Here is a 15,068-nt window from a genome sequence, read left to right on the forward strand (position 1 = left end):
AATCTCTGATTTAGATCAGAGCGGCACGAAGATCTACCATAACACACCACACAATCTTAGAAAGACCAACGTTTTAAGATTGTTGTAAGGGGAAAAATAGGAGCAAAAAATCATGTAGTGTGAATTATTGCATCAGGTAGTCGATGTGCCCATCTTCTCTATTTAAATCTAATTATTACTGAAGGGCAACATAATATACAGACTTCATAATCTGCACTCTTTTGGTTGAATGCAGTATTTATTTACACTTTGGCTTTATGTTTAGTTTTTATCAAGTACATTTTTTGTTAATGGAGACTGAGAATCCATTTTGTTTTTGGTTGTTTTGTTTATTTTGTTTATCAGTTCCAGTGTTTAGTGTTCTTTTGAAAATAAAGTGTATCTATCTTTGGCAAGAAATCGCATGCATTATTACGTCATTTTCGGTGTAAAAAGGTCTTCAAACAATATTATCGTTTATCGCAATAATTTTTGAGACAATTAATCGTTCAGCAAAATTTGCTATCGTGACAGGCCTACTCCCAAGTCGACACACCTAAGTGTCAAAGCCGCCTGCTCCTGTCATATCAATAATTACTTATTTCATTCATATGGCTCTTACAGAGCCTCAGTGAAAACTTGTTTATTATTATTAACTGTTTGGTGCAAAAAACAAATTGAAAATCGATTTATTTTTTCCTGCATGTTTATGTCTGTTAAGGCTAAGATGGAGCGGCACTGAAAGCAGCTCTTTAAACCATTCAGGTTACGAACACAACAGAGACACAATCAAAACTGTCAGATGACTTATTACCTGCGATAATAACTCAGAAATAGTCCAAATTATAATGTATTTTTATTTCTTTCCTACTTACGGAAAGTTTCTGTTTATATTGTAGGTTTGTGGCACCTTTCTATCCTAAAGAAAGATATAAAACTTCAGATATTTCACAAAAAGATACTAACATTCATGGAAATACCTCACATAACCTTATATTAAAGCAGAAAGTACGGCGCCCACCGTAAGAAAGGCTTACAGTATTCAATTATGCTGCATAACTGACCAGTACAGTATTGCGAAGGAACACAAAAGGTTTTGCGAGGGAACGCAAAAGGAAAAAAAATTCCCATGTCCCCTAGTGGGCTCCGTACGCTTCAGCCTTTCGCATCAGCTCCGAAACGGCCTTTTTACTCTCCTCTCCCTCGGTATATTTTTTAGCAAAGACAGAGTGTTTGCTCTCGAAATGTCTTTCAACATTTGACTTCTTGTTGTTTGCCAGTCTGTCGCCACATATTAAGCAGACTGGTGAACCAGTTTCATCAGCGGTGAAAGCAAAATGATCTGTCCACGTAGCATTAAATGTTCTGCCATCTTCAGAATGTTTCCTTTTCTTGGATTTATTCATGATGTATCTTCCAGGCAAGGATCAAAAAGTTAATAAATCAGTGCACTAAAAAAATGCGGTCTGCCAGACATGTGGGGTTCGCCAGGAATGCCTGTCGCACATCGGCGGACATGACGTATATTTTGGGTGCTAAAAATGTTCAAAACTTTTGTTTTAATGTTACAAGTTTACCATAATCTTCAGATTTAGAAATTTATTTTAAAATGATTTTAATTTATAATTTTTTAATGATTTAATTTTAATAAAATATTCTATTTCCCAAAGTCACTGGGAGCCACAACAGAAGGATGAAAGAGCCACACGTGGCTCCGGAGCCATTGGTTGCCGACCCCTGGCCTAGACACAGGGTGGAACAAAAATAACACATGATGTCCATCTAATGTCTAATACTAAAGAAAGGGAATGGATTTGGGATGAAGCTCGTCTGATCGGTGTGAATAACGGATTCTATACACTCATTTGACCTTTTTGCATGCGTTTTCATGAGTAATTTAAAATCTAAGCTGACCATGGAAATTAGATGGTATGACAAAGGATCAGTCAATGTACAACCAAATCTGGATTTAAATTGGTTTATTTCCTAAAAGCATAAAGAAATACAAATGAGGAAGCAGTGGTGGTGACAGTGATTGGAGTTTGCCCTGTGTAATCAGTAGATCGCTGGTTCGATTCCCAGTTTGCTCGTCCTCAGGCAAAACTGTTCATCACCTTTGGGCCGATGACGCAAAATTCCCCTCAGAACGCCGGAGAGCAGCTGTAGCTACAAAGCAGCAGCTCACCTCACCAGTGTATGAATGAGCCCTTAGAGATTTCAATTGGAGAAATAAAGGGCATTACAAATAAAAATGATTATTATTATTAGAGTACATTCAGCAAGTCAAGTACAGTTAAAAAAAAAGACATAACCTATTTTTCTTCACTATATCCAGAAGTCTGGAGTGTTGAAGGCGCCACGTTTATCTGTTTAAACCATTATAGGCAAGCATTAGAGTGTCCAACTATCATACAGTAGAGTTTGGTTTTACCAAAACGGGTGTGTTGTGGTTGAAAATGTGGTAAGGAATTCCAAATTGTTTTAAAAAGGCAATTTGACGAAAGATATGCAAACGTTTGAATTTAAATAAAGTAAAAATTCTCTAAAAATTCCCTATGGTTATCGTGGCATTTAGAACGTAGAAACAACATTGATAATCCCTACTCGCCTGAACCAGGACAGGTTTTGTCTGATCTACTGTTACACCATAAAAACATCACCTTCAACTTGAAAATCATGACAAATACCACCACCACTGACACAGCCTAAATGTAAAATAACTTCTTACACTGTAAAAATAAATACCAGCACCAAATCCTTTCTCAGATCTGTTCTGATGTTGTAGAATCACTTATAAACATTGTTTTTCCTTTACCATCAACTTTAAACAATACATAGTGCTTTGTGTGACCACTTAAAATGTTAATCATTATTGCGACCGTCTTAACTGAGAAGACGGCAAGGCCATTTTCTAATTAATGTTGTGCAGATATTTCATTAGCAAAGACCAGACCACATCAACATGCACTTTATATTGTAATAACATAAAAGGAATGAAGATAAGTGTTTTTTTTAATGGTTTTTTAAAAGTTGGGTTTAATCATTGGAGTCTGTTGATAAGTAGTGTATCAGCTGACTCAACCAAATTCTGCAGACTGAATAAAACTGGATAGGATGGACTTGGTAAGATGGAGTAACTGGATTTGTGAAATGGAACTTTTTTTTGTTTTTTGTCGTCGATTTCCAGTTGCACACTTACATGCTTTGTGTTGCTGCCATGTGATTGGCTCATTTATTATATGTTGCGTGTAAATGAGATGTCATGCCTCCATTTTTCTTGAATATATGAAACTATGATTTGCACGGTTGGTGGGGAGAGAGGAAAAGGAGGCCTGAGGTGAGAATAAATGTACTATATGAGGGATTGGAGTGCGATGAAATGCAGTTGATGTGTGGCATTGCTTTAAAACATTAAAATATCTAAATCATTTATACATGGGGTGATGGTTTAGAATACTCATACATTCAATGAGTAAGAAAATAACATAAAAAAATCCCAGAAGGTTAATTTCCGTTAGGAAGATAACTTCCATTAGGCTTCATGGAAATTCCACTTTGGCTTAATACATGCAATTTATCATTTTACTTTGGTTTAAACCAAGAAATCTGCAGCATTTCCTTCACATTCCCTCCTTCCAAATCTATAAAATGGAACAATAATTCAATAGGCCATAATTTGATGAGTCTGTTTCCTGGATGGGAGGGACCCGTTGCAGAAACTGGTCCCAGTCTGGACTGTGAAGAGGTAACTGGGTCTGGAAGTGGTTCCAGAACCTGAAGGCCAAAATGAAACCGCAAAAAAAGAAAAAGAAAATAAAAGAGCTTTATGGGTTTAGAAGAAATAAAAGCTTTAAAATGCAAATATGTCAATTTTTTCCCTGTGTGATAATACTTGTGGTGGTAGGTGTCAGGATCTCGGCTGATGCGGTTCTGAAAGCCGATGTACAGGTCGTCCCAGAGGCCGCCGTGCAGAACCACGTACCTCATCACGCCGATTCTGTTTTTAATCTTAAAGTTAAACACAGAGAAACTTTAGGCTGTTCCTGCCAGTCATACAAAACATGATTGACAAAATATACATCTCCTTTGAAGCCTTGCAACAGTGAAGTTTAATACCTTCAATATGTCTATGAGTGGATATGTATATGAGAAAAAGCCTTTTTTAGCAACAGGCACAGAGTTAATATCATCTTAGCTGCAGTAGACATTGTTCAGACCAATCAAACCTTGAAGAATCGCCAAGGAATTCCAGCAGGACTAATAACTAAGTTGCAGCACTCACTGATTAACATTACATTCTGTGCAAGTGACCAATCACACAGAGACCCAACAAGCTAGGTGAGGAATGAGCAGATCATCAATTTACATCTGACTTAGTCTGTGCAAGTCCAGTTGCCTTCAATTTAAGCCTGATGTATCAGATCTTACTTAAAGAACAGCTTTGTGCAATTTGGTATGAATGATCATATGAGGGGTTCCTCAAGGTTCTGTTTTCGGGCCACTTTTAGTCAACATCAGTATTATTTCACTAACTTATTACAGAGCACAGCAACATCAATTATTCCATCATCTATTGTCTACTGTTTGTGTTCCTATGAGGTCATTGAGTCCGTCCGTCCAAAATATTGGGTGAATGGGTCAGAAACTCTTCTAGGCAAATGCAGAAGATGCTAGGTTAGAAATGGTCACTTAAATCAGTTATGAAAAGTTTTTGTTTACATCTTCACGCTACAAAACTGCAGCTGATGCAAAACAGAGACAGATGTAAACAATCTTTATTTCTCTCAGAAATAAAAGCAGCCAGTCACAAAGCAGCCAGAGAACCGGGAGTGCGGTCTATTTTCCTTGGTGCTGATTGGCCGTACCACCAAGAGCAGAGACAAGGAAGTCTGTAGATGTTAGCTTCTGGAGTAGTGTGAACATCTACTATTACAATAGGCAGACACAGTTTCAAATGATTTTAGTTGTCCGTGGGCAGTTGCCTTACCCATGCATATTTTAAGTTCTAAAAATATGTTCAGCTCCTTTTTGCTGCTTCGCACACAAGAGGAGCTTACCTCAAGGTAGGAGTGCTCTCTGTCCGGTCTTGTGGAAGGAAATGACAAATCCAAAAAGTCCACCAGGTAGTCATAGCCATTACTGACTGGTTTAAAGCTGTCATCTGTTTCAATCATCTAAATGAAAGTAAAATGTCAGTTTAAAATATTTTAAGTTTGGATATCAAAGGGATCAAGAGTAAAGGCATCATCTCTCACAACAAAATATACAGAAGAAAAATCAAGTAATCCAGCAGCCACAGGAAAAAAAAAAGATTGAGGAAGAGCCAAGAGTTTCTGTGACAGTTTTTTGAAGAAGATTGGAGGTGAATCCTTCTGGTCAAATAATATTTACCCGCACCACCAGGTTGTAGTTTTGAAAGCCTGCCCAGTTGTAATAAAACTGGATCCAACTCTCATGCTTAAATATCTCACTGCTGATGGCGCTGTTGAGCTCATCCACATACAAGTCAAACTCCCAGCTGTCCTTGTAGATTTTGGCATTGGCTGGAGGATCAGTAATGGCCCCACTGGAATTGATCACAGCAAAGGAAGCAGTGAAGGAAAACATAAAACTACAAAGACTTGAGATGTAGCAGTTTTAACCATTCTTTGTTTTCACATCTTAGTGTCGACATTTCTCACTGGGTACTATCTCCTTTTCACAAACAGTCAAAAATAATTTTAGGATGTGAAACTTCTCAGACATACCCAAAGACTATCTTAAATAGATAGTCTGCCCCCTCTCCGCCCCCCCCAAAAAACTTTCTAAGCCCGGTGAATGACTGCACTAGGGCAGTCATTCATCTGGTGTCCCGTCTTATTTTTGAGTTGAATGTTTAAAGTTGACAGAAAATTTGAAAATATCACTTGACAATTATCTTGTCAAAAGATTGGAAGATTAATACCTGAACACCAACTATAAAGTCTTAAAAAATGCAAACATTTTAAAAAGACTTTAAAAAATAAGCTATGCTAAGCCTGGTGGGAGCACAAGGAAAGCCTGGTGGCCCGCCAGGCTTATATTGCACTGGGGAAACCCTGAAATGTGACACGTGAAGGCGACTGGCTGAAAAATAAATAAGGTCGAATACAAATGTATGAACTGTACTTTTCAGATTTCAACTTCACAACTACACGCAAGTAATGTTGCACTCCACATGACACCTCACATGGCTACTTTGATCTGGCCTATTTGGAGATCACAGCCGAACCTTTATGTTCCATCTTAAGTTGACATTTGAAGCTTTTCTTAAGCATTCTCAGCCAATCGATGAGAGAGCATTTCCACTCTTGATATTGTTTTTAGAAAGGTTACGGTAAAGTGGTGGGCAACTTCAGGCCTCGAGGGCCGGTCTCCTGCAACTTTTAGATGCATCTCTTCTTCAACACACCTGAGTCAAATAATGAGGTCATTAGCAGGACTCTGGAAAATGTGATTGCACTTACGAGGTGATTCAGCTGTTGGATTCAAGTGTGTTGGACCAGGGAGACATCTAAGAGTTGCAGGACACCGGCCCTCGAGGACCTGGATTGCCCACCCCTGTTTTAAGCATAATGCAATGCAGGTTCTGGGCGCAACTGCATTACACAAATCAACTTTGCGTCATGGTCCACCTGCTTGTGGGGTCTTTGAGTGTGAGGCCGAGGTCCAGCACAGCGCCAGGTTTGGGAGTCCACGTCTTGGTGTCTGGTGAAAGCTGATTGATGAGTGCATTGAGGTCCTCTGCTCTGTTTTTGATGTTTGTATCCTTGAGGTACCTTCACCCATTTAGAAGAGAGAAAAAAACATATTGGAAGGTCAAAGTGTACAACAAACTGTTCATACATTACTGTTTATGTGCCATGGCTTGGTTTGTCTATACTGTTCATTATCTTTGAGATAGGGCTTATCGAGCTGCATCTGCTGTGACATCAGGACAGTAGAATGTTATTAGGTCCTCTCATTCGACCCCAGTGCATTAATCATTGGTGCAACTCCTCCCCAACGCCGCTGTGTAAACTCAACTTGTCTGATGGATGAGCTTCCACAAAATATCCAGCGAAGGGACAGTAGATTCTCGGCTGCAGGGATTTGACCAGCGTGGCTTTGTAGTTCAGTAACTTCTTCCTTTCGTTCTTGATGAACTCTGCCTTCCACGAGTCTGAGAATGAGGCAAGCATCACCATTGGTACAATGTCAGTGTCGTGCACAACAAAAAAAATTTTGTCTTTGTGATTTGTTTTGTTGGGGAGTTAAAGGTGCCTAATAACAAAACAATCACCACTCCGGACTACGTTTAGATCTGCTTTATTTTGGACCAACGTTGGAGGGTTCTGCTGCACTACACAAATCGGATATTCTCACAGAAACCCTGGACTCTCGCAGAGAGCAGCGCGTATTTATATTCAAATCTGTCGGTGTGTGTGTGTGTGTGGCGTTCTTAACCAGTCCAGTTCCTTCTTTGGTTGATGCAAATCTCATGTTGACTCACGTTTTGCTGAAGCAATAAAAGAGTTTCCTGGAATTGTTCACAGCTGGGACCTTACATTTGGCTAGATGGGCGTTTACAACAACTTGGTGATCGTTGTTCCACAGCTCTCCAAATCTGAATTCATTCTTTACTTTTAGATCAGAATGATGCATTACATTTGACACTACATTTCCTTTTGATAACAACATACCTTAGTGCAACATAATGTTGTTTGGCAACTATTAACATAATTTTATTTCTCTATTGTTTCACATTTTGGTGATTCGTGCCATTGCTGTAACATCCCTTTGTTCTGCGAAAGGTGTTCCCCAAGGTTCACTGTTAGTCCCACTGTGCTTTCCATTCTCCTACTTGAGTCTTTATCAATAAAACTTCTGTGTAAAAACATTTTGTTGCCAGGAACAAAATGGTTTTGAGTGACCATTGTTCACTCAAACTTTAATGTGGGCAAAGACATTTTGCTTGTCCATCCATTGAAACACTACCAACAGTGATGGTCTGAACCAGATCAATCTCATACACTGCAGCAAAGAATTGCCTTTTGGCATAAACACAATCTGTTGATGGTGTTTGGCTTTCTTTCATTTTTTACTATATTTTATAGTAAAAGAAAAGAACCAACTATATTTTCTGGGCAGCACTGTACAGTGTTCAGCTCACCGCTGTATTTCCCTCCGTGAAATGTCATGGGGAATCCAGACGCACCACCCGCAAAATCACTCATCATCAGATCCACTTTTTCTGGTAGTCTGCCCCCATTTGGCCTGGTGCAGTCCACCGTGTTCAGGATTATGTGACCTGCAAAAAAAAGTAATACACTTTAAAAGAAAAAAAATTGTCAGATGGTGTTTTACAACGGCAAAATCTTCGGTACCCTTATAGTCAACAATGATGCAGGTATCCATTTCAGGATGGACACCGTCCATCAGAATCATAAACCTCAGGTTATCGTCAATCTGTAAAAGCAAAAGCACAACAAAAGCAGATCAGCAATGACTAATCAAAACGATCAACTATCTTTTCTGGTAAAAACTGATTTTGATAAGCAGTGTATATAAAAAAAAACACACACACACAAAAAAAAAACTTACATTTTGCCAGACACCAAAAGGAGTGACTCTGATATTGGTCAGCTTGACCTTGCTTTCTTCCAAATTCCTGTTGTATTAAAGCAAATAAAGGGGGGTAAATGTATGCTGAATGAAGACGTTTTTGTAATAATTTTCAATCTACATAATTTTTCCATTTTATTTTTTAGTAATCGCAAAAAAATGTGATAAATATGAGATTAATTCTGGTGAAATATTTAATTACGAAAGCTCTAATTATTTAGATTTTTAATCAAGTCCCACCAGCAGTTAAAATTACTATATTTTATTCTTAAAACGTCATTCAACTTGGATGTATTTTGATGATTTTTTGCAAAGAACTGTTAACATATTTTGCATCGCCCATAGACCTATCCCAACCTGGTCAAGGAAGCATAATAAATCACCTTTAGCATATCTCTTTGTGTTGAGGTCATAGGTCAATAAATGAAACTACATCGTTATCATTTTACTAACCAGAAAACTGGTCTGGATGTGTCACCAACATATATGGGAATGTCTGGCCTCCGTTCTGACAACACCTTCAGAGTGGGATAACTGGAAGAGAAGCAGAAGAGATTTGGTCGAACCAAAATTTAGACGCTTCTTGTTCTTGTTCCCTTGATATTAATGGTCAAAATCACTGACTACCATCAGTATAATTTGCCATTGTTACTAAAAGTATAAGTATATAACAACTACTTTACATGAAACACTAATGATTCTAGTGGAGTGGCCGCCCAAAATGCTATTGAAACGTTGTGCTCTTCTGTTGAAGATGAACTGGTTTCCTCTAATCTTTGCATTTCTTCAGTGAACTCTACAACTCTCACACAGCAGCACAGAACTCCAGATGGAATGAAAAGATTTTATTTGTGGGTGACAAAGTGTTGCAAACATTGAGGAAAAACTTCTAAATTTCTCCGCTCTATCAGTTGTCACTCGGTTGATAAAAATGTCAAACAAAACATTGTTGCGTAACAAAAACCATCACTGGGGAAACATTTGTCTTCAGGAGTCAAAAGTCAGTCATCAGAGCTGATGGGAGGATTGATGTGGTTAGGTGTTGGGTAACGACGATAATGGCAACGGTTCAACTAAAAGCATGTTCATGTGTTCGAGTGGCCTAGTCAAAACCCAGACCCCAAACCAACTGGAAATTTGTTCAGAGATTCTTCTTATCCAACCTTCTGGAGCTTAAGCTTTTATTAGAAGAATTGGTGGCAATTTCAGTGTCTAGATATCCAGAGCTGTTTTTAAAATAAAAGGCAGTTCTGCAAAATAATAACTCCAGGACCCCCCCCCCCAAAAAAACAACTAAACTAATTGTTAACAAGTAGTGAAAACTACTAAGAGACAGTTTTAGTAGAACAACTTTAAGTGAAAAGCAACAGTGTAACCAAGCTTTCATCACAAGTAGAACCTCATCAATCCAGAGACTTTTACTTAAAAACCGGAGTGTGCTGCAGCCAAATCAGCTTTTATTTTATTTATTAAACGAGTGAGTGCTCTGACAGAAAGTGACCCAAATCCTGTGTTTGTTCAATTGAGCCCAAAAGAATTTGAAAACTGGATACTTTTTTTTTTTTATCACATCAAATGTTAAAAAAAAAAAAATCTTGAAATTTTGGGTTGATGCCAAACAAACCCAGACAAAAAAAATTGGACTACTTTGCTTGCTTGATTTCAGTTGTTTTGACACGATTCTGGTGGGGGGAAAGTTTGGACACATCTGCTCTGATATATCTGGACATGGCAACAGGAAATGCTTCCAAAATTTCCAAAGTCTACCTGAGGTGGTCGGAGTGCAGGTGGCTGATGTAGATGAGATCTGCAGCACAGAGTCGGTCCAGGCAGTCTGCCGGCGGCTCGTGGAGAAGCCACCAGCCTCGAGCGAAGGCGGGACCCTTCAGCCAGGGGTCAAACAGGAAGTGCTTCTGTCCCAGCTGCAGCTCCATGCAGGCGTGGGTGAGGTATGTTATCTGGAAGGGAAGGTTACAGCGTTTATTCCTCTAGGACTAGGGTTTTTTTTTGTTTGTTTCTTTTCCCCTCAAAGTGTAGAAAGACAAAGCTCCTACTTTCACTTCTCCCTCCTGAAGCTCCAGAGGTTCTCTGGGCTCAGCCAGCCAGGGGTCGATGGGGCTCAGCTCAACCAGCTGCATCCCTCCATCATCCAACATTTCAACTTCTGTGAACGTAAAAAACAAAAGCCACTTTATTATAAGTTTTCTGCAAAACATTTAGTAAAAATAATCTCAAACTGGCTGGTCATCATTTTTTAAATGTACATCTGCTCTGAAAAATCAAAAAAGAGAAGAGAATACCCTGCATATGTTGTCAAGTATTCACAGATTCAACAAATCTGTGAAGACTTGGACAAAGAAAAACAGGCAGTAGCGAAGTAAATTTACTTAATAGTTTTTGAGAATTTTATTTTTTTTTAAACTCAATACTTTCTACTCCACTGCATTTCTCTTCCATTTTCCTCGTTTGTGTATTTTGTTTATTGTGTTCCACCGGCACGCAATAAAATTACAAACTACTCCCCCCATAGAGCAGGTGGTGATACGCAGCTTTGAACCAGTTTTGAGAGGAATCGTTCTCTATTTTTTAAGGAAGCTGAGATCCTTCAATGTGTGCAGCAAGATGCTGGAGACCTTTTATCACAGTGTTGTTGCTGGTGCCATCTTCTTTGCTGCTGTGTGTTGGGGAAGCAGCATCAGAGCCAGCGACTCTAATAGACTAGACAAAATCATCAGGAAAGCTGGCTCTGTACTGGGACTAAGGCTGGAGTCCCTGGAAACTGTGGTGGAGAGGAGGACACTGAAGAAGGTTCTGTCTATTATGGACAATAAACAATCCACCACATAGTGGACAGACAGCGGAGCACCTTCTCACATAGGCTGCTCCAGCTCCGCTGTCGTAGGGACAGATACAGGAAATCCTTCCTGCCACATGCCATCTCACTGTACAATAAAAGCTAAATCATTGTTCTGCACTAATCAGTCCAATTTTGCACAACTGCACTGTGGCACATTTGCTGTACATATATTTACATATACATATCTGCATTTTTTGAATCTTGCAAGGACTGCTCTTAAGTTGCTTTTTATATTAACAGCATTTTATATTTTTACAATTTATAGCATTTTATATTTTATTTTTTATTTTATCTACAACTACTACTCAGTGTGTTATTGTGTCTTGTCTCTATGCTGTAACTGCGAAGTAATTTCCCTGCTGGGATGAATAAAGTACTTCTATTCTATTCTATTCTTGTCCTACTGGGTGTGAATGAATAATTCTTGAAACTGCAAATTGTCTGAGCGTCACAGTTCTAAGAACCATTCAGTACTGGCGCCTATGCAAAGATCATGATTCAGCTGGTGTTTGCATGCGTCACTAAATTATAACTTTTCAATGTGACTGTCAATTCACAAGCAAGCCACTAATGACTTAATTACCGATGCAAATAGAATGCGGCGCTCTCATCTTACCGAGCTCATCCTGCAGGAAGCTGTCGGGCGGGTTCACGTATTTCATCGATGACACGTTTAACTTCCAGTTATGCTTGGTGCATTTCACCGTCCTGTGAGAACAGCAGCTGGAATTATTAGTCTTGTCATCTCAACTCTGCTGTTTTGTTCTGGAGAAATGGCCGCACCTGCCGTCCAGGTCTTCTATGTCCTTGATGAACAGCCCTCCTTGGTGTTTGCACTGATTCTTGCAGGCTTTGAAGCCACCGCTGCTCTTGTAGATGATGTAACATCTCCCATCTTCTGGGTTTTTCTTGAAGCTCACTCCGTCTTTGAGCGAGTCCACCTCTTTAGCGTTCAAAGACAGCACCACCTTGGACGTTTGGGCCGCCATTTTCCTTAAAAACAAAAGAATAAATGTTATAGTCGAGGAGAAATTTGGATTCATTGTTCTCACTGATTAGCTTATGGCATAATTTGGGTAACAATGTTTGGTTTTTTTTGGTACTCATTTCTGAACACAAATTTCTTTATCTACCATTTACCCTATGAATACTCTGAGGTCAATTACATTTATTGTTAACTGACTATTTCTAGTTTTATATGTCATAGTTTTCTACATCAATAACATCAGTTTCCAAACCACTGATTCTCAGTCGGCTTTAGACCAGTGGTGTCCAAATGTTTTGCCCTGGTGGTCAAAACTCGCAAATTTAAGCTACTAAAAATGCCAAAAATTTGCTTTTTTGTGATTTTAGATCTACCTTCTCAATAATATATTTTTTTTCTGAAATTGGTACATGGTTAAAGATTCTAAGCACAAAAGAGGCTTTTGACTGTTGCCTTATTAATATCAAAACAGAATTTGGTGACAGATGGACCTCGTTTTTGACAGTTAGATGTGGAGCCAATGACAATACATGAAAGAACCGGTTTGAACAACCGGTTCAACCGGTTCTTTGTATTCTTCCATTTGTGGGGAGTGACAGTGAAGATACCAATGCAAAAATGCAACCTCAAATTCCTGGCTGTCTGACTATTGCAAGGATGGCAGTTTTACAAGAAATACGATCTTCCCAGACCGCCCATCAATGGACAAAAATCTCGGATTTGGACCTATCAATATATCAAGCAGGTAGCACTATGCACTTAATCCAATCAATATGTTCACATTCTTACTCTAAAGAGGGAACATTTCTAGAGAAACTGATGATCCTGATAATCAATAGTGCTACTCATGAAGAGCTGCGGGAAGTCTGTTGACAACTACATGATGAATAATGACCAATTTGCTGTGAATGTTTTTGTTATAAAGATGTTAAAATGCACAACACTTACTTTGTCTATTATGCCAAGGTCCAGATAATAATTTCCATGAATATAAACAGTTGCTATATTAATAAATGTTACTGATTTGAAATGCTTGCATTAACTACGTATAACTAGTCAACACTGTACAGCACAAGTGTATTTTTTCTGCAATTGGTACATACAGTTAGTGTATAACATGTTTTATATTATTAAGGTTTCCATATTCAATTTAAGGTCAGAGTAGGTCTGACCTCCTCGCAGCATCACTAGTGATAAAAAACTGTCTCCTTAAATTTGATCTAAATATATAAGGAAGGGTGGATTTTACCTGCTTCGTCGTCTCTGCCTGATTTCAGTCTCGCTCTAGGAACGCAGTCTTATTTATCTGGAATATTTCAACAATCTTCTCCACGCCTTTGACAGACATGACAACCACCTAATTATCTGTACCTTTAAGTTTCTTTTTCGAAACGTCATATCCACAGAGGTATGCAGGATGTTTTTTTGTTTCCATCCTCTTTATCTCCAGGGTCTGACCTACAGGTGCAGACTCTATAGCTGTGGCCCATTAAGGCAAATCAGCTAAAGAGGTGTGGATAAATGAGAGAGTTGCCATTGTAACAATGAATATCTATATCTATATATAGTTGAACTCGCAGACATGTAGAGCTCACACACACGCTCAGACACACTCTGCTGCAGACGGCAGGCACACACACACACACACACGCCCCCGCACCTCCCCACACACACAGCAATTTGGCAAAAAACTGTTGTCACTTTTGTTAAGACAAGAAGGTCGGGAAAGAAAGACAAACTAATTAATAGTACAAGTTGAAAAATTTATTACAGTGGAGATAAGAGTTGCTCAATCTTATTTGTTCTACACCTACTCAGGATCATATCTCCTACCTGAAGGGAGGAGATTAAACTGAGTGTGAAGAGGTTGGGTGGGAATGAAAAACTGTCTCTAGTGACAAAGCGCATTCACATCATAACCCTCTCCTCCATGTTTCCGGTTTTTCTTTTAATCTAGCCATTGTTTCATATAAACAGATCATATTCAGAATTCATGTAATGGTATGGGCAATTTATTCGTTTCTTCAGTTTAAAGCCTCATACATCACGTCACTGATTTTATACATACTCTCCACTTGATGTCGCAGTAGAGCAAATATTGGCTCGTGAGTCAAACAGTGCATCACGAAGCTTCATCTCTGACATCACTACCAGAGACCTGACCGTCAGACAAACGTTGGGAAGGGAAAAAAAAAACTCTGGAAAACTTCTTCCTCTACTGAGGGGAGCTTAAACAGCAGAGAGCGCAGGTGAACGAAGGGAAGTCACAGGTGAGCTGAATGAAAACTAACTGCAGGAGGTCAGCATGAACATTACACAAAACGTTCGGACCGTAAATGAAACATTTATTGGATGTGAAAACATTTTACTTTGATCAATTCCAAACTGTTCAACAAAACATTACGGGAATATTCATTATGTTAAACACTGACTTTTCTTTTACGACTTTATTTGGCCAAGCACTTTTTATTATAACTGAAAATCATGTATGATGTTACCTTATTGTTTATAGGAAGTCCATGCGCCTATCCTTCTTCATGAATATTTGTTGCTGTCTTTCATATTCCTTGCTTACATTTTTTAAATTCCTGGCTTCTTTAATTGCGATGATGGACAAGGAGGAAA

At 38.8% G+C, this 15,068-nt stretch overlaps 1 protein-coding gene across 2 annotated transcripts; it reads right to left on the reverse strand.

Annotated features, from left to right (window-relative positions):
* Positions 1-1,941: 1,941 nt before the first annotated feature.
* Positions 1,942-13,830, reverse strand: LOC114161041 (cytidine monophosphate-N-acetylneuraminic acid hydroxylase-like). Of its 2 annotated transcripts, XM_028044081.1 has the most exons (15): positions 13,693-13,818; positions 12,242-12,451; positions 12,075-12,166; positions 10,656-10,765; positions 10,369-10,559; positions 9,055-9,135; positions 8,581-8,647; positions 8,364-8,445; positions 8,150-8,287; positions 7,024-7,159; positions 6,633-6,776; positions 5,371-5,545; positions 5,037-5,153; positions 3,872-3,987; positions 1,942-3,753 (listed from the first exon to the last, which is right to left on the reverse strand). In XM_028044081.1, exons 2-15 carry the CDS (start codon positions 12,445-12,447, stop codon positions 3,621-3,623), a joined length of 1,788 nt encoding a protein of 595 aa, XP_027899882.1. In that variant the 5' UTR covers positions 12,448-12,451; positions 13,693-13,818; the 3' UTR covers positions 1,942-3,620. The 2 variants fall into 2 exon arrangements, with proteins under 2 accessions (XP_027899882.1, XP_027899883.1); XM_028044082.1 differs by lacking the exons at positions 1,942-3,753; positions 3,872-3,987 and adding an exon at positions 6,860-6,921 and having other exon boundaries at positions 13,693-13,830.
* Positions 13,831-15,068: the final 1,238 nt, after the last annotated feature.

The sequence above is a fragment of the Xiphophorus couchianus genome, chromosome 17, assembly GCF_001444195.1.
Source record: "Xiphophorus couchianus chromosome 17, X_couchianus-1.0, whole genome shotgun sequence".
Taxonomy (NCBI): domain Eukaryota; kingdom Metazoa; phylum Chordata; class Actinopteri; order Cyprinodontiformes; family Poeciliidae; genus Xiphophorus; species Xiphophorus couchianus.